Source organism: Podarcis bocagei (assembly GCF_964188305.1).
Source record: "Podarcis bocagei genome assembly, chromosome: 5".
Classification (NCBI taxonomy): domain Eukaryota; kingdom Metazoa; phylum Chordata; class Lepidosauria; order Squamata; family Lacertidae; genus Podarcis; species Podarcis bocagei.
In genome coordinates, this window is record NC_138129.1 from 28802502 (window position 1) to 28822792 (window position 20291).

Below are 20291 nucleotides of genomic sequence, written 5' to 3' on the forward strand. Positions count from 1 at the left end.
CTGCTAGGTTGACAGGAGCTGGGACCGAGCAATGGGAGCTCACCCCCAAACTGCTGACCTTTTGATCGGCAAGTCCTAGGCTCTGTGGCTTAACCCACAGCGCCACCAAGCACCAAACTGTGGCTCTGCTGAAATTCTTGCAATAAATTGCCACGACTGTTGCCTTCTTACTCCTACCCTCTCCAGCCACTGAACAGCTACCAGGGATTCCCGCAAAGGATACTACTGTTTGCAGTCCGTATACAGATAACTTATAAAGCCCTGAATGACTTGGGGCCTAAATGCCACTCGCTATATAATCCTGCTCAGCAATTAAGCTCTAACAGGTAGGACCTCCTGAGCACCCCACAGTTAAGGAGTGATAAATCTGGTGACGGTGCACGGTCAAGCCTTCTTTGCATGGCATCCTGTCCCCCTAAAGAAGCTTTGGAACTCCCAGCCCCTTGAAATATAGCTGGTGCCCTCCCTTTTGATATTTAAGTGCCAGATCAAGACATTGGCTTTAAAGGGGGCTTTTGAAGGGCTGTTGTAAGATAGTACAAACGCTGTAGTTTTTAAAAGAATTTGTCAAGAATGTATAACTTGCTGTTGAAATGGAATACTCAGGATGAAACGGTGAAATCTGCTATGATTAAATGGGCACAAGATGTTGGACATAATATTATGATGGCTGACTGGGAACAGTTATGGACCACTGGTATGACGTTTACGGCATGTAATGCCTTAAAAGAGAATTTAATGAAAATGATTTACAGGTGGTACATAACACCAGTCAAGCTTGCAAAAATTTACCATTTGCCCGATAACAAATGTTGGAAATGTAATGAAACTGAAGGTACATTCTTTCACCTTTGGTGGACATGCCCAAAGATTAAGGCATTCTGGGAGATGATCTATAATGAAATGAAAAAGGTATTTAAATATACCTTCCTGAAGAAACCAGAGGTCTTTCTCCTGGGCATGGTCGGCCAATTGGTGCCAAAGAAGGATAGAACTTTTTTTATGTATGCTACAACAGCAGCAAGAATACTTATCACAAAGCACTGGAAGACACAAGATCTACCCACCAGGGAAGAATGGCAGATGAAGCTGATGGACTACATGGAACTGGCAGAAATGACTGGCAGAATCCGAGACCAGGGAGAAGAGTCGGTGGAAGAAGATTGGAAAAAATTTAAAGTATATTTACAAAAATATTGCAAAATTAATGAATGTTAGAAGGATGCTGGAATGAAGGTATATGGTTTTAGCGGAATTGTAATAAAGAATTAAGTAAAAACTGATTGATAATGGGCCAAAATGAAAAAATTTAAGGTTAGATCGTTAAGATAAACTATAGAACAAAAATTGAGAAAGATGGAAAGAATTTGCTGAAATAGTTAATTGAACTAGAATACAAAAAAGGGAGGTGTGAGGAGGCTGATGAAACAAGTAAATGAAAGGTAAAGATATGGAACATTGGATGTGTGTTTTAGTGTTTTTGTTCCTTTTTGCTGTTTTGTTGTATTTTTTATGTTTTTCTTTTTATGTATTGTAAGATATGTTCTGTTAAATTTTTTACTGTTTTTCTTTTTTCTATTTCTATTTCTTGTAATTTTTAAACTTCTAATAAATATCATTTAAAAAAAAAAGCATTGGTGAGCTTACTGAAATGATGAAATATATTTACGAAGTTGTCACGACTCAGCCCGTTATCTATGATACAAGCATGTGATGGAAAAACAACACTATTAACCCACCACTGGACGCCATGCTATTTTCCAATCTTCACTGCCCCTGTACAACCTGTGACCCATCAAAACAAAGGCAGCCCTCACAACAACAACAACAACACACCATGTACATAGGCTGGTTTGTCAATAGCACAATAAATCGAATGGTTTGTGTTTGGTGCTTCCCACCCCCACCCCCCACTTTCTCCTGCAAAAGCCAGGGGGTGAGCACATGGACATCTCAGAGGCCTCAATACAAGCTGCTCAGTTATGTTCCTTTTGATGAGTCGCAGGCCTGTTAAAGGGCAAAGGCTTCTTTTTTCCTTCCTTCACCCACTCTTGTTCCCAAACAGCATAAACACACAAGACAATACATTACCGGAAAACGAACTAAAAGCAAAAATAAAAAATCATAAGGAAAAGATCTGACAGGGTAGAACTGTCAAGCTACCACCACTGGTTTTGTCAGAGAAAGTGGGAAAATGAGAAAAATGAACAGAAAGAGAAGAATAATCCTTTCCCCCACCTGCAAGGATGGAGCAGCTGGCATCCTCCAGATGTTGCTGGAATACAACTCCCATCATCCCTAAAAACTGGCTGAGGCCCTACTGAAATGGAGTCGAAGTATGTGTTAAGTGGTATAAATGCGTATTCACCTCCTGATTACCCCAGCTCCAGTACCCTCCTCATCTTCTGTTGTCTCCCCTGAGACAATTTTTAGATTGTAAACTCCAAAGGGCAAAGCCCTGTCCTTTTCTACTTTGCACCATGCTAAGTACAGTATATTGATGGCACAACGTCAGAAGAAAGAAAGAAAGAAAGAAAGAAAGAAAGAAAGAAAGAAAGAACTCTGTAAGCATAAAGTTGCATACAAAGTTAGAACTGGAACTGCAGTGATAGATTAAAATGGAAAGTGGTTCCCAGATCTAAAATAGGGCGAGGGAAAACCCACTATTTTACTCCACATTTCTACCGGCAGTCTGTAAAACATGGACAAGGTTTTAGGTTATCAATTTCATACCCAGGTTCTGGGCCATAAGCCTCTGTACATTGGAATTCTGTTTATATTGCACTACATAGTAATCCACCCTGAGTGGTGGGCTATGATGGGCTATAAACTGAGATAAACAACCAGCAATTTAAAAGGAATTCAAACAAAAGGAATCAGTAAGCGTAGCTCAGTCTTCAGACATCACTGACTTAAGCCACAGAAAGGAGATGGAGCACTGAAATCTCCCTTTACGAACATTGCAAAAGTTGAGGGGGAATAATACATCCCTGCATGTTTATTCAATGAGCAGCAACTCTGAACATCACCAGCCGCATAGATACACATCAAAGCTCTCCACGTGGGGGGAAAGCAAACAAAAACAAATCCAGACACCTCAAGAATACGTAGCGCTTGGAAACAGTTGTCCAATGCCCATTAATACTTGATTTTCCAAAGACACACCCCACGTTAGTAGTAAAATAAAAATCCAATAAACGGCAAGAAGGGCATTTACGCCATTTCCCAAGACTGCCTGTAGTGTGTTGTGGGCACATAAAATGCCATTAAATGTCACTGCAATAAAATGGTCCAATCAGGCACTTTATCCACTCTTGTGATTGATGATGGTTTTATTATATAATTTGAAAACACAATTCCCAGCTATTAAACAATCATCACGGCCATTTCCATTTCTAGCTCTCTCCTTAACAGAGGACTCATAAGGAAACAGAAGAGAAAATACCACGATTTTGGAGCGAAAGCGGGAAAATCTTGTTATTTCTAGGTAATGGTCTTTTGTAATACCTAAACTGTGGCAGATCATGTGTTGCATAAGCCATACACTGACTGCTACAAATGCCTGGCTCTTTATCACATCTATGACATTGCCATCAGAATTATTTTCAATGTTAAGCATTTTGAGTAAGTTTCAATAACAGGTGCTAATCTTACCTTATCATCTAGCTGCTCAATTCTACAGCCACTGTGGCTGTGATCTCTATTAATAATATAAAGTTCTAACGTTAGCAATTAGCACTACACTATCATTAGTAGCATTCTGGAAGCGTGAGTGGTTAATTAAAAGGAAGCCTCGTCCAAGACCATTCAAACAAGCAACTGAAATCACCGATTCTACACAAAAGCATGCTTCTCCCCATGACTTTCACAAACAGCAAGATGATCACACCTCATTGCTATTTAACAAGCAGTTCATAAAAATGTTTCCAGTGTGATGTACTTCACACAAAACCCCAAACCACTTCCTTCAAGATCAAACCACTGGGGAGGAAAACATTGGAGAAGGGGGCAGAATAGGGGTGGGAGAAAGGGACGCAGAAATTTCTGGGACCGTTTATTATTGTTAAGAGATGGATGCTGGAGTCAGGTGTGTTGAAACCCACAGATTTAAACTGGCAGGACAAAATGGGCCCATGTGCTGGAGGGAATATGGTAATAGCCCATGCACACTTCCAGAATTAAAACCACAAATGAAACACAGACAAACAAAAAACAAAAAACTTGGGCCAATACTTCCAAGGCAGCTCAGACCTCAAGGTAGATGCTATTGGTACTGCCTGTGCGCTCCCATAATAAAGTACCTGGGTTGCAGAAATTGTTCTCAGCAAATATTCACTTTCATGCATCAGAATCCCAATCTTCCAAGAGGTGAAAGGGAGGCTCCCCCCACCTTAAAATGAAAAGGAGAAAGACCTCGCTGCACACACAGTCAAAGCATGAGTTGTGTCCCCCTCTCTGGTCTCCAGCAAAGGGCGGCTACTACAAACCCGTCAAAGTCTTTACTTTTAAAAAAACATCAAAATGGCGGAATTCTCCCTCTTTTTATTCTGTTGCACAGGCAGAGATCCCCTTTATTGGAAAGAGAGGCAAGGCATGGAATTACTCGAAGGAGAAAGTTTGTGAAAACGACCCCTTTTCTCTCCCTCCCTTACAAAATCAGTGCCCACATCTCATCTCCCCTCCCCTCGTCCCCCCCCCCTTTCTGCATAGCTTCATCCCAACTCTTTTATGTCGTATTTATGGGAGAGGGGCTTCAAATTATCATTCCCCGCGTGTAAAACATGGAAACTGCAATATGGAAAAAGCGCCCCAGAATTTTGCACAGCCCAATTTTTCAACAAACCCGGCCACTAAGTCTTGGGGTGCTTTCCCCCCTCTGTTCCCCCTCCCGCCTTCTCTCTCTCTGTCAATCTTGCAGATTCCCCCCCCCCCATAGTTTTAACTACATTGTTCCTTGCAAAAAGCAAATGCAACTGAAATGAATTCGCGCTCCCCACTCGAGTGGGGTGGTGGGAGGAGGAAGAAGGGGAGAAAATCAAAATGCTGGCATATCCACTTGCAAAAAAAAAAAAAAAAAAATAGCAGGCAGGCACCACAATTTCGAATCGATGCATTGCATGCAAAGCGGAGCAAAAGGTCTGCAGAGCACGCGGCGGACCTTTACCGAGCTGCATTTTGATGATTTAAAGAGGTTTATAAATTACTTTCTTATCTGATTCCTTACCTACAATCATCAGCCCGTGGTCACTGAACGCTGAGCCTGCGGGAACCTCGGGCTGGCCGCGCCTGCGCGCACAGGGGGCGGGGCTGCCTTCCCTGCAGAAATGCACAGGGCGATGAAATTGACAAGCAAAGCATATTTAATATACAGAAAAAGAGAGACAGAGAGAGAGAGAGAGGGGGAGAGAGAGGGAGAGTGGAGGGGGCGGGAGAGAAGGAGCCGAGCATTATCCACGCTGCAATCCCCATTTTCGTAGAAATATAATATTAACCCAACTAGTAACCCGTCTTTTTCCCACCCTGTACAGCAAGCAGGCTTTCTATGCTGATGCGACCGTGGTGGGGAGGGTTTCCTCCGATGCACATCCACATCCCTCCCCCCCCCCCTTCGCTATATCTCAAATAAAATGCAAACACCGTTTTTCCTTTCTGAGTGTGTTTACGTGTTTGGGGGTTTTTTTGGGTTTTTTGAAGCATCCTGTCAACGCATCCAGATTTTAGTGTCGAGCATGCACCAAATTATAGGTGTCTCTCTTTCTGCATTGGGGTCGGAGGGAGGCGAAGGGTTTTCTTTATTTATTTTAACGGTATCTAAATGATCCTGGCTTGTCTTCTCTCCCTCCTCCCCCTCCCCTTCCTAACTGAGCTTCCCAATTCCACCCTCCCTGAGTTGAAGATGGCCAGCTCCTTACGCTGCGCAAACGTCGCCTGCTTCCTGGAGGATCCCGGTGCCTTGGAGGTGCGCAAGGTACCCCCTCCTCCCCCGTTTTCAGGGCTCAGTCCCTCCGCTTTTTACCGCATCCTGCCCCTGCCTGCCGCCGCCGCCACCCCACCAAAATCCGGCCCTCCGGGTTGTGTTTTAAGGGCTCGTCCGCACCGGTTGCATCGCAGGAGGAGGCGCATTCTGGAAACCTGTCGAGAGCGAGGGGGGTGGGCTGCTGTGGGAGGCGCGGAAGCAGCTAGATCCGTTTTCGAGGGCGCTGGTGTAAACGACAGCGGAGCGAAACCCGTTCCATGGAGCCACAAGCCGGCTGCCCGCTCGGCGAGGAGGACCGTTTCCAGCACAGCAGAGAAACGCAGGGGCGTTTGGTTTGGGTCCGTCCGCTGATTCGGGCAGAGGCGGATTTAAGGGAGCGCGGCCGCTGTGGCTGCACTACACACGTCTCCGCCAACATGTATCGGATGAAAATAGGGACGTCCAACATTTCACTGATGAAAATAGGGACGCTCTATTTAACAAGAACAACAATTTTGCTATTTACACCCCACCCATCTGACTGGGTTGCTCCAGTCACTCTGGGTGGCTTCCGACAGATATAATAAAACATTAAACACACACATATATATATATGGAAGTTATATATACACAGCAGTGGCGTAGAGTGGGTTGTCAGCACCCGGGGCAAGGCAAGTAATTTGCGCCCCCTAACCCGTGGATTTGCGCCCACTAACCCGTGGATTTGCGCCCACTAACCCTAACCCCCAGATGTTGCGCCCGGTGCAGCCCACCCCCTCTGCACCCCCCACGCTACGCCACTGATATACAGTGGTACCTCGGGTTACATACGCTTCAGGTTACATACGCTTCTGGTTACACACTCCGCTAACCCAGAAATAGTACCTCGGGTTAAGAACTTTGCTTCAGGATGAGAACACAAATCGGGCTCCGGCGGCGCAGCGGCAGCAGGAGTCCCCATTAGCTAAAGTGGTGCTTCAGGTTAAGAACAGTTTCAGGTTAAGAACGGACCTCCGGAACGAATTAAGTACTTAACCCGAGGTGCCACTGTATATAACTTCCCTATACAGGGCTGCCTTCTGATGGCTCGGAGATTGGATAAGTCCATACCCTCCAACATTTCTCCAATGAAAGCTGTGGTCTAAGTGCAAGTAGATAAATAGGTACCACTCTGCTGGGAAGGTAAATGGCATTTCCGTGTGCTGCTCTGTTTCGCCAGAAGCGGCTTAGTCATGCTGGCCACATGACCCTTCGGTCAGTAAAGCGAGATGAGTGCTGCAACCCCAGAGTCAGCCACAACTGGACCTAATGGTCAGGGGTCCCTTTACCTTTACAGTGGTGCCCAGCAAGACGAATGCCTCGCAAGACGGAAAACTCGCTAGACGAAAGAGTTTTCCGTTTTGGAGGTGCTTCGCAAAACAAATCTCCTATGGGCTTGCTTCCTATGGGCTTGAATTTGCAGGTGTGTGACTGAATCCCACCCCAAAATAGTGACAGTCTAGAAGCACCTGTTCTGATACTCCAAAATGATGGGAAGAAGTGTGGGGGGACATTTGCAGGGTGCAACATTGTTCAACCTTGTTGCAAGCAAGTCAGAATGAATGTTGAACAATAGGGTTGCCATTATGTCCTTTTTTCCCCAGGACACAAATGCCATATTACGCTCCTGTAGGGATGGGGTGTCAATTTTGTTTTTTCTCAGTTTCTCATTTTGGATTTAAATACTTTTTAGTAAATATTTTAAAACTGTATTTAAATCCAATACAGTTGGATACATCAGCATTTTATTACAGATTTCTCCTGTTATGCACATTTTGTATGCAATTTCCCCTAACATAATGCATTTTTGTATGTTATCGACACATTTTGCTCTAGCATATAAAAGCTGCATTGCAAAATTCAGAGAAATGTCAATTTGGAAGGATGTCTCTGTTTTCAGAAAGTGCAAATTAGAGAGGTTCACCTAAAATGCGAAATGAATCAAATCTTTTCCCCATCCCTATTAACCAGACACCAAATCTGAAAGCAGCAGGCTAGCTCAGGGGTTCACAAAGCAGACCATGGGAGGACATCAACACCTCGCCACCCTTCCAGCAATTGCTACCTCAAGCAGTCACTTCATTCTGCCTAATGGTAGGGCCAGCACTGTGTAAGGCATCTATGTAGAATCGTCATCTGATTGTTAACCTTGTGTGTTTTCTTCACACTTTTTCCAAACTGCAGATAGTCCAATTGTTGTTGCTGCTGAAAGTGTGGAACTGAAGTGCAAGCTCCCCTTAATAGCCTTCATACTATTCTTCCATTTTTATTTTTTATTTTTTTTATTTTTAAAGAGGTGTGATTTTTATGCGTTCAGTGACCTGTTTGGGGACAAGAGTGGTGAGCCTGTTGTCATGAATCCATTTCACTGCACCTTCACTATTATTTTTCCAAGTGGCACAATTTTATCAACATGGTTGTTTTCATTTGTGCTAAAATATATCCTCACACAATATAGTCACACACAATAAAATATAGTCACACAATAGCACTAAAAGTGTTTTAGCCCATATTTAAAACTGATATAAATAAGCATGCTGCCTTTTCCAGTCTCATCAGTTAGCATAATTTTAGCACCATGTTTATCCCCATATTCTGATTCTGATCTTCCTTAAACCCTTTAAAAAGCTTTAAGTCATAATGCAAAAAAATGATTAAATTAAAAGGGTACTTTGGCCAAAATGTTGTTGTTTTTTAAAGGTGTATTCAGCAAAATTGTTCTTTCCCTGCCCACATACCAACTCACATAAAAATGTGCATCTTGAGAGAAAATACTTTTAGAAATTCATTTAAAAAAATGGATTTAAATACTTTTAAGTAACTATATTAAAACTGCATTTAAATCAAAATTTTAAACCTTAAAAAAATATAAATCAGATTAATGTGGAATTATGAGTGAACATATGGGAAAGTGACAAAGGCTGAGAATACAGTGATTTATCCATCTCTTTCTAAAACACACAAACAGCAGCAGCAAGAGCAAATAACCTTTAGGGCGCCAAATTTTGGTCTTGCACAGGGCACCATATTATGAAAGATTACTGAAGTCTACCCCTGCCTAAAATTGTCTGTTATTCAGGATAAATAGACTAACTGGAGGACAGACAGTTTGCTAATCTTGAGTGATTTTTGTTGTTGTTACACCTTCAAAAGAACAGCAGTCCCTATTTTTGATTTTTTAAGAGTCTCTTCTCTCCTTCCCCACCCTGGGATTTTTCAGCTTTAAATGTATGTATGTGTGCATATGGAGTTTTAGCTGTCCCAGTTTCCATAACGACACAATATACTTGTTCTTCAGGACTGCAGTGTCAATTTTTAATCATATCACATTATTTTGGAATTTGATTGCATTGGTGTGGAACTTGGGTTGCTATAACAACTGTGCAGTTAAATATATATATACACAATTCTACGTTGTGGTAACATAGTCCTAACATCTAGATAGGTAACAGGTTTTGTGTTTATTTAAATTTGCAGTCTGCTTCATCTCCCAAGGCTTCAGGCAGGTGACTTCACAAACTCATAAATACCTGTATTTTATTTTTAAACATAGATGAAACTAATATGGGGTGGAGGAGGGAAGCAATCACAGAGGAGGAAGAGAGCAATCACAGGCATCACCCTTTTTAAAAAAACCAAATTTTTATTCACTTTCTTTTCTATCATTACATACATTACATCATATCAATAACATACATATTACACCTCTTCACCCCTTCCCTCCCGGGCTTCCCTCAGCTTCTTATTACATACTGCTGTTTCTTAAAATCCACTATATGGTTTCTTCATTATTTTAAATGTTTTCTATTAATAAAGATGTGAATGTTTATTTAAATCCTGCCATCAAGTCGATGTTCTTTATTTCTGCAAATATATTATAAAAGGTTCTAACTCTTTTTCAAAGTCACTGTGGTTCTTTTCCCGTAGGCTATCCGTCAGTTTTGCCAGTTCTGCATAATTCATCAATTTCTCTTGCCGTTGTTCTTTTGTTGGAATTTCTCCAGTCTTCCAGTTTTGTGCTATCAGAATTCTCGCCACCATAGTAACATACATAAAGAATGTCCTCTTCTCTTTCAGCAGATCTTGACCTAAAATACTTAACAGGAAGGCTTCTGGTTGCTTAACAAATGTTATTTTCAACATTTTCTTCAATTCATTGTGTATCATTTCCCAATATATTTTTACATTTTTACAGTCCCACCACATATGATAAGAAGTACCTTCAGCCTCACACCTCCAACACTCATTCTTTTCATTTTTATACATTTTTGCTAATTTGCTAATTTGGTTATATATACCATCTATACATCATCTTCATGTAATTCTCTCTCAGCAATATACAGTCCGTGAATTTCAAATTTACTTTCCACAGTTTTGTCCAGTCTCCAAATTGTATATTGTGGCCTATATCTTGTGCCCATTTTATCATCACCGACTTTACTTCATCTTTAGTTTCCCATTCCAAAAGGACACTGTATGTTTTTTTTAATAATTTTGAATTTTCTTCTATCACTTCCTTTTGGAATTTGGAAACCGAATTTGAAAAACCTTTCTTATTATCCTCTTTGAAAATATCCTTTAGTTGTTTATGGTGCAACCAAATTTGAAGATGTTCTTTTATTTCTTCATATTCTTTCAGTTTTAGTTTTCCCTCCTGTTCTACCAATAATTTTCTATATGTTGGCCATTCTCCCTTTCCCCCCAATGTTTTAAGTGACAATGCCTCAATAGGTGATAGCCACCAAGGTGTCTTAAAGGTAAAGGTAAAGGTAAAGGGACCCCTGACCATTAGGTCCAGTCGTGACCAAATCTGGGGTTGTGGCGCTCATCTTGCTTTATTGGCCGAGGGAGCCAGCGTACAGCTTCCGGGTCATGTGGCCAGCATGACTAAGCCGCTTCTGGTGAACCAGAGCAGCGCACGGAAACGCCGTTTACCTTCCCGCCAGAGCGGTACCTATTTATCTACTTGCACTTTGACATGCTTTTGAACTGCTGGGTTGGCAGGAGCAGGGACCGAGCAATGGGAGCTCACCCCGTTGCGGGGATCCGAACCGCCAACCTTCTGATCGGCAAGTCCTAGGCTCTGTGGTTTAACCCACAGCACCACCCGCGTCCCTACCAAGGTGTCTTAAATTCTAGTAATTCTTTATATTTTCCCCAAACTTTAAACAATGATCTCCTTATTATATGATTGTGGAACCCTTTATGTACGTATTTTTGCCTTTCCATACCATAAGCATGCTACCCAAACCTGTTGTCATGTCCTTCCAGTTCCAGTTCTGTTATTTCCTCCTTATCTAACCACAGGCATCACCCTTGAGCAACTTGGAGGAAAAGCTATGGGGAAAGTGGTCCTCCACCTCCTCTTCATCAGCCCTCCTCTGTACAGGCTCAGCCACTCAAAGTCAGCTCAAAAGCAAAAACGTCTTGAAATGCTTCTAGAAGGTGCAGATGGTTCAGCTATGGTGAATCTTCAGGAAAAGGGAATCTAGGATTCCTGCCTTTTCAAGTGGCAAATTATGATGTAGAACAGGGGTAGGCAATCTAAGGCCCGGGGGGGGGGCGCGGATCTGGCCCAATTGCCTTCTAAATCCTTTAGACGGTCCAGACGGTCCAGGAATCAGTGTGTTTTTACATGAGTAGAATGTGTCCTTTTATTTAAAATGCCTCTCTGGATTATTTGCGGGGCATAGGAATTCGTTCATTTTTTTCCCTTTTCAAATTACAGTGGTACCTTGGGTTACATACGCTTCAAGTTACATATGCTTCAGGTTACAGACTCTGCTAACCCAGAAATAGTACCTCGGGTTAAGAACTTTGCTTCAGGATGAGAACAGAAATCGCGCAGCAGCAGCGGGAGGCCCCATTAGCTAAAGTGGTGCTTCAGGTTAAGAATAGTTTCAGGTTAAGAATGGACCTCCGGAACGAATTAAGTACGTAACCAGAGGTACCACTGTATAGTTTGGCCCACCACATGGTCTGAGGGACGGTGGACTGGCCCACGGCTGAAAAAGGTTGCTGACCCCTGGTGCAGAAGGACTCCAGTTCTATATCCAATACCTCAAGGATCGCCTCTCCCCATATGAACGCACCTGGACCGCTGGGGTGGGTCTCCACCCCCCACTGCTCCATAACATGGAGGTTCCCCAGCCATAACCGACACTTGTTTATACAGCCATCATTACTCAGGGTTAGAATAATAGAATTATAGAGCTGGAAGGGACCACAACGGTCATCTATTCCAACCCCTGCAATGCGGGAATCTTTTGTCCTACTTGGGGCTAAACCAAAGTTAGTCCTACTCAGAGTAGACTGATTGAAATTCATTGACATGGACTAACTTAGGTTCATTCATTTCTTTTATTATTATTATTATTTTTGGACAAAGTAATCATCATAAATAAATAAGAATAAAAATGTGCACCCCACCACCGGGACCATTCCGTTATAACTATCCAACCTCCCAAAATTTCAATGGTTTGACCCCTTTCCATTTTAACAGTACAAATTCTACAAACACCCTCCCTATCTCCTCAAAATAATTTCTCCTGTATATTCCCCATGTTACCGTAATGGTGCATGTTAATTCATCATTAATAGCTATGTCCTGCACCTCTTTATACCATTCTTCCATTTTATATTCTGCTTGCCCCTTCCACTTCCTAGCTATAATAATTTGTGCAGCTGTCAATAAATTTGTGAGCAAGTCCTTCATAGCCTGTGAACCTCCACCCCATCGTAAATTGATAATAATGCTACCTCTGGACTTTTGGTCAGCTTTAACCCAGTGATTTCTGTTATCTCTTTAAACACCCATTGCCATTTTTTATTTATTTATTTATTACATATTTACACCCCTACTACATGTGAACATAATTCCGTTTCCTGGCACCCCCTCCAACATAACACTGAATATTCCTTGTTAGGTTCATTCATTTCAAAGGGAATACACTACCAAAAAAAATGTAGTTGGATACAACCCTCAGCACTTAAAGTTTGCTATCAATATCAGATGACTTACTGCAGGAATGAGGCAGCTCAGGGGCCAAATGTGGCCCTCCAGGCCTCTCTACCTGGCCCTTGGAACTCTTTATTTATTTATTTATTTATTTATTTATTTATTTATGTATTTATTTATTTATTTATTTATTTATTTATTTATATTAAGCTCATGTACCACCCTTCATCCACAGATCACAGGGAGGCTTATAGTATAAAAACGCAGAATACATAACATAATAACAAAAACAAGCCAATAAAAATAATATTCCCTCAGGGACCACACCTCTCACTCACCACGCTTCACACCTTAAACATTTTTACTGGATTGGAATGAGTCCTTGAACTCTTACAACGCCTTTTTCTTGTCTGGATGGATGTAGAAAGGATTGTAGGTAGGTAGACTATGGTATGAAGGTAAAAACTACAATAATCACTCCACTCACTTTTGCTACTTGCCCTGTCTGTCACTGTGGCCTATGACCCTCAGAAAGTAGCCCACAAGGAAATGCAGCTCTCAGGCTCGGAAAGATTCCTCACGCCCAACATATACAGTGAGGGGGAAAAGTATTTGATCCCCTGCTAAATTTGCCCGTTTGCCCTCTGACGAAGAAATGACCAGTCCATAATTTAAATGGTAGGTTTATCGTAGATGTGAGAGACAGAATAACAACACCTCACATTATATTTCTATGCTATCAGTGTCATCCTCTAGATGTCAGGCTAACCATCTTGCTCACCGAATTTTGTGGGAACGTGGATCTTTCTTGCTGTCACTGCTCATTGCTTTGTTTTAACTGCGGTTTTTTATTGAATCTTGTCCGCTGCTTCATTTTTTATTGTTGCCATTTGTTATCTAAGATTATCCACCTTCGTTTGTAGCAGTTTCCAGAGCAGGTAGGTCTGTTCCATCAGGTGCAGCAGAAGAGCAAAGAGACTTGTGGTACCTTAAAGACTGATACAGTTATTATAAGACTAAAACAGTATACAGTACACTTGTACACTTCTTTGGATGTGGGAAATATTATTCTGAATCACAGAAGTCTCTCTCTCTCTCTCTCTCTCTCTCTCTCTCTCTCTCTCTCTCTCACACACACACACACACACACACACACACACACACACAATCACTTACCAGGGATTATGAACCAGTGAGGTCAGAGAGAAAGGAAATGTTTTCACTCTGACCTCACTGTTTATAATCCCTCTTTCAACAATTTGTGTGTGTGTATACTTACACCCAAGCGCTTGTTATACAAAAATCAACTTATCCAAACACAAGAAATGAGTATCCAAATCTTGATACAGTGGTGCCTCGCGAGACGAAAAGAATCCGTTCTGTGATTCTCTTCGTCTAGCGGTTTTTTCATCTTGCGAAGCAAGCCCATTGAAGGATTAGCGGATTAGCGCTATTAGCGGCTTTTAGCGGCTTATCTGCTGATCGGATCAGCTGATAAGCGGCTTAGCGTCTTAGAAAAGGGGGGGGGAGGGAAAAAAACCAGCAGGAACTCGCAAGACATTGTCGTCTTGCGAAGCAAGCCCATAGGAAATTCGTTTTGCGAAGCACCTCCAAAACTGAAAACTCTTTCGTCTAGCGAGTTTTCCGTCTTGCGAGGCATTCGTCTTGCGGGGCACCACTGTATACACACCACAGATTCAGATATCCAAACAGCTAGACCTGCTTCTAGTACTGTAAGCAAATACGCAGCCTAAAACAAGGCTTACTTTTTTGTGCTTTGCTGGTCTACGTCAGCCATTTTGCCAGAAACCATGGTGGGATGGAGGGGGAAAGAGGGAGAGGTCAGACAAATAACTGATTGCCTTTTGCAAGGTTTCAGAGGTTTCCCCAGATTTTCCCTGTGTTCTTTTGTCATCCTGGGGTCAAAATTCTATGGTCAGGAATGCATTAGAAATTTCTCCATAGGAAAAAAATGGAAATTGCCTCATTGTTATGCAAACGTTGGCCTAAAAAAAGATTTCCTGAAAACACATTGTGTTCATAGAGCAGGACCTGCACTTAATGTAGCTGATGAAGTGGACCATCAACCCCATTCTGAACCATAGTCATTAAGGTGCGATCAGGCTCTTTGTTGTTTCTCCAACAACAGACTAACATGGCTGCCTCTGTGGAAATTTACACAGTTCTGATATTCTGTGAGATTGTGGGTAAAAAAAAAACCCTTGTAGTCCCCTGGGATGGGACCCCTCAATCTTAGAGTCAATCCTGGCTGTGGGAGAGGATGCCTGGGAAATAGAGTGCTTCCACTTGGCAGCTTATTATGGACTTCTTATTTCTTTCCAGGCACAATTCAAGGTGCTCATTTTGCTCTATGGGGGCTGCTTCCACATAACAGCTTATTGTGGACTCCTCGATGCTCATCCACAAGTTTTGCATGACTTCACTCACCCTCATCAAAATACCATACTACATCCCTGCTCCCCTTCTAACTTTAATCCAGATTTACTTTTCTTGTGAGCCTTTCCCCCCCCCCCCATACTGGATTTTCCGCAGAAGTGGTAAAGCTGAATCAAATGGGAACATAATATAGGATGTCATTTTGATGAGGATGTTGTCCTGTGAAATGCTGCACAAAAGATGCATGCATGAGCAGCCCCAAGCCCACTACTGGCTGCCATGCGGAAGCAGCACTCACAGATCCAAAGTAGCCTAGAAGACAATAGGAAGCCCGTGGAGACCCTGGTTAAATGCACTTTCGTTGGACTGCTGCTTCCTTCACCATTCGGAGCTTTTATATCAAGCACGTTACAATAACTACGCCCAATGTTTTGAAGTGTAATCTTGTTGAAATACAATTGTTAGTCTGAATCCTACAACAAAATCACAGCTTTCCCCACAAATGGATTTGAAAAGAGCTTCAAGTTGATAACCAACCACTTCAGATATTGCAGCGAGTGCAAAGACAATAGTGCTTCACACTTCCTCTCTCTGCATTTCTATGCCTCTCATCGAAAGGAAAAAGAAAGGCCCAGTTTCAGAAGAAAATATACACCTCACAGTGGGGAGCAACTATGTAACAACAACAACAACAAACAAACAACAACAATAATAATTTATTTGTACCCCGCACATCTGGCTGGGTTTCCCCAGCCACTCTGGGCAGCTTCCAACAAGGATTCAAAATACATTAAAATGTCACACACTAAAAACTTCCCTGTATCATTCTCCCCCACCACCATTGGACTTCAGGAGATGGGAGAGAAACAATAAACCCACTCTCTTTCTTACGGTTTCTTTAGCACGTTCAAAGATGCTCTGATATATCCTGGAGTCTCAGGTATTATTGCAATGGATCTATTTGTATTTCAAATGTAAGAAGCCAGTACTCTGTCACTAACAGGAGTCACTATTTTTCCCAGTTCAAAAGGGCTTCCTTTATTATTGTCCATATTCAGCATTAACTGGATCATCTGTACCCAGTCATTGGGTAGCTGGGTCCAAGCCTTGTTTTGGATAAAAAGGTATGATGAAGTTTTTAATGCTATCAGAAAACAGTAACACTGGACACACACCCCTTTTTTGAATCGCAAATGACTTGGCTTCCAAACAATTTGGCTCCCGAATGATCGAATCCTGGAAGTGTGTGTTCACGTTTTGGAACAATTTTCAGAAGCCGAATGTCCGGCATGGCTTCCGCGGCTTCCAATTGGCTGCAGGAGCTTCTTCCAGCCAATTGGAAGCTATGCTTTGGTTTCTGAATGTTTTGGAAGTCGAATGGACTTCTGCAACAGATTGTGTTTGACTTCCAAGGTACGACTGTACATTGAATTGTAGGGGGAATAAGATGGGGTCTTGCAGCACTCCACACTGATCCCAATGTAAAGGGAGGCAGGAAGAGAGCAATTGCTTGTTATCATCCTTTCCCTGCCAGGAATGACTGTAATCATTTGAGTGGTCCTGAAAAACACCCTACCAGGCCCTCTTCTCATTGTATACCCCCAGTCCTCATGATAGTATCAAATCATACCCAAAAGATCTACTATTATTGATGACATTCATAAAGCAAAGCAGGGTCTGGTATGGTTTCAAATCGGATGGGAGACCATGTGTTGAGATTCCTGCATTGCAGGGGATTGGACTAGATGCCCCCAGAGTTCACTGCCAACTCTATAATTCTATGAGTCGATGATCCTAAGATTGTCAACCAAAGTGCATGACTCCTCCTCCCCATCCTCCCTTTTAACACAACACATTTGTAATGTGTTCTAGTGTTCCCTGCTTTGGAATGCATCATTTCAGAATGAAATGGGCTATAAGAAGTGAAAGGCTTGTATTTAAATCAACTGAACTTTCTAATTCACAAATGTGAGAAATTAAATGCATATATTTAGCATCACCTGTGAAACTCCCTAGCGTTACAGTGGTACCTCAGGTTAAGTACTTAATTCATTCCGGAGGTCTGTTCTTAACCTGAAACTGTTCTTAACCTGAAGCACCACTTTAGCTAATGGGGCCTCCCGCTGCCACAGAATTTCTGTTCTCATCCTGAAGCAAAGTTCTTAACCCGAGGTACTATTTCTGGGTTAGCGGAGTCTGTAACCTGAAGCGTATGTAACCTGACGCGTATGTAACCCAAGGTACCACTGTATATTTAATTTGAATGCAGGATTAACACATTTGATAGGAGGCTACAGAGTGCTAAAGAAATGTTTATTGAAAATATATACACCACTCTCAGCTCCTTTGCAATGAGGTGACATGAGAATGAGGCAGAAAACTGGGTGCCTCTTTAGCAGAGGAAGAGAACGGTCGAGAAATCAAAGAACAGATTTCAGCACAGCAGTATTCTGAAGCAGCTACTTGCTCTCCTCCACACACATCAGTGTCCAGGTTCTTGATGCTTGGGCCAGTTAACACACATGGGAGGTGGAATGTTGTCACTTTGGACAGCACCCTGAAGTATTAAAAGAGGACGAGAGTGACTTTCTTTCTTTCAGTCTTCTAGGTAATGTCCAGAGTCACTTCCAGACACAGCACTGAGAGTCCCAAGTTCTCATGTCCTTGAGATTCCACAGCAAGCAAGAGATGTGCAACTTTGTCTGCAAAATGGTGGGCAAGCATAGACTTCATCAGGTTGTTCATCATCCCCGGCACCTTGACTGGATGGCTCTTTACAGATTTAAGGGCCACTACAGCTGCCACAAGGGGCACGGGTGGCGCTGTGGGTTTTAACCACAGAGCCTAGAACTTGCCGATCAGAAGGTCCACAGTTCGAATCCCTGTGACAGGGTGAGCTCCCGTTGCTCGGTCCCTTCTTCTACCAACCTAGCAGTTCGAAAGCATGTCAAAGTGCAAGTAGATAAATAGGTACCGCTCTGGCGGGAAGGTAAGCGGCGTTTCCGTGCGCTGCTCTGGTTCGCCAGAAGCAGCTTAGTCATGCTGGCCACATGACCCGGAAGCTGTACACCGACTCCCTTGGCCAATAAAGCGAGATGAGCGCTGCAACCGCAGAGTCGGCCACGACTGGACCTAATGGTCAGGGGTCCCTTTATCTTTTTACAGCTGCCACAGCAGTCTATGTAAAGTTAACTCTGTGGCAAGTGGTTGAGCGCTGTGTGTAGCAGAATACAATGTGTGTTTTAGTAACTTACCCTCCTGGCTCCATCTGTCTGAGAATGTCACTAAGTCAGAAGTACTTGGACTGGGAAGCTGTGGGAGAACATACCTGAGAAAAGCACTGGCCATGGCCAACATATTGTTCCTCAGCTTTTGACATGGCAAGAATTTCAGACGCAAAGGGTGCAGGATGCCATCAATACCAGGGGGTGGGAACTCCTCAGGGAATTCTGGAATCCAATTGACTCAAGGGTCAGACTAAACCAACCAGATACAGTGGTACCTCGGGTTAAGTACTTAATTCATTCCAGAGGTCCATTCTTAACCTGAAATTGTTCTTAACCTGAAGCACCACTTTAGCTAATAGGTCTTCCTGCTGCCGCCGCACCGCCGGAGCATGATTTCTGTTCTCATCCTGAAGCAAAGTTCTTAACCTGAGGTAATATTTCTGGGTTAGCGGAGTCTGTAACCTGAAGTGTATATAACCCGAGGTACCACTGTATAAAATACCGGGATAGCTGGCTCATTGGTTTGATCTTGAAATGCTGTTGTTGCATTATGGAGATGATGATAGCCATACATGATTGGTAAACAAAACTGCATACAATGGAACTCCCATCATCTAAAGTCTAAATATATTGCAGTGCTTTTTGTATTCCGTTCACTGTGTTTCCCTCATGCAGCTTTAGGGCAAAGTGAGCATCCTTCCCATTTATCTAAACCTCACTGGTAAATTACAGCAGATATTGCTGGATATGCATGCAAATAGCTTTAGATACAATAAAACTTAATTATTGCACTGTTGATAAAAACCATTAACATGCTATGTCACTGATAACTAGAGTAATAATGGTTAACATCTCATCTTGTGCCTGCCATGCATTTACTGAAAAGCCAAATATGTGTAACACAGCCACAAAAGGAAAGGGGGCTGAGGGGAAAGATGACCAGAATGCAATCTCTTTGGGACAAAGGAACAGTTTTCAGGTGTCACAGCTCTTTGGAAACACACAGTGTGATCCACAGCGTTATTGGGAGGAAAAAGCTATAATCTATATTTTTACAGGTTGCAGCACAACTGGATATTTATTTAATTAACTTGTATTAAAGAGCACATCAGTTAGGATATCTGTGTGCCAGCCTAGGCTCCTTTAAGAGAGTGAACATAACATTTATTAATAAATAAAATGTGTGTGTGTGTGTGGGGGGGGGTATCCGCGCCTTGCCTAAATCAATTGCCTAAAGCGCAACCACAGAATTAAAACAGCACCAAATGCAGCGCAGGCTGGCCCATTAGGGCAAATGGAGCAAACGGGGAGCTGCCCAACCCTCTGCCAGCGTTATCTGCTTGCCATCTTCCTTACAACTACTCAGGGTTTGGGTGTAACTGCCTATCATTGTGTTGCACAGGGCACTGCTGAAATGTGAGAATCCCAAGGTCTGCCAGTGCTGGTGACACCAACCATAGGATGGAAAGCAACATTGAGCAAGCAAGACTTCCTTCCTTCCTTTTGCAGCTCCTGGCCTGCTGCCCCAATCTTCCAGAGCAGACTTTGGCAGATGTTACGAAGGGCTGCAAGGGGAAGGAGAGGAAGGGGACATTCAGTTGCATGAGCTCATGCACTGAATTCAGTTTGGTCGATGAATCAAAATATTTTAAGATTTGCTGCAGCCGAGGTTCAAATGTCTAAGCTTGGATGAATTCAAGATTGAATTGTTAAA

General features: G+C 42.7%; 2 protein-coding genes across 12 annotated transcripts in view; one reads left to right on the plus strand and one right to left on the minus strand.

Annotated features, from left to right (window-relative positions):
- The window catches only part of L3MBTL1 (L3MBTL histone methyl-lysine binding protein 1), a 43579-nt gene extending 37231 nt beyond the window's left edge, over positions 1 to 6348 (minus strand). The window contains exons 1-3 of one of the 6 annotated variants that reach the window (XM_081196127.1): positions 5913 to 6348; positions 5225 to 5316; positions 3655 to 3700 (exon numbers count right to left, since the gene is read on the minus strand). In XM_081196127.1, coding sequence (XP_081052253.1) covers positions 3655 to 3662 — 8 coding nt within the window. In that variant the 5' untranslated portion in view covers positions 3663 to 3700; positions 5225 to 5316; positions 5913 to 6348. Of the gene's footprint in view, positions 1 to 2238; positions 2297 to 3654; positions 3701 to 4301; positions 4432 to 5224; positions 5317 to 5912 lie in introns of those variants that run through there. The other 5 variants (XM_081196132.1, XM_081196128.1, XM_081196131.1 and 2 more) reach the window with 5 other exon arrangements.
- LOC308588109 (uncharacterized protein) overlaps positions 1 to 20291 on the plus strand; it is a 336103-nt gene that overhangs the window by 152073 nt on the left and 163739 nt on the right. The window lies entirely within an intron of this gene.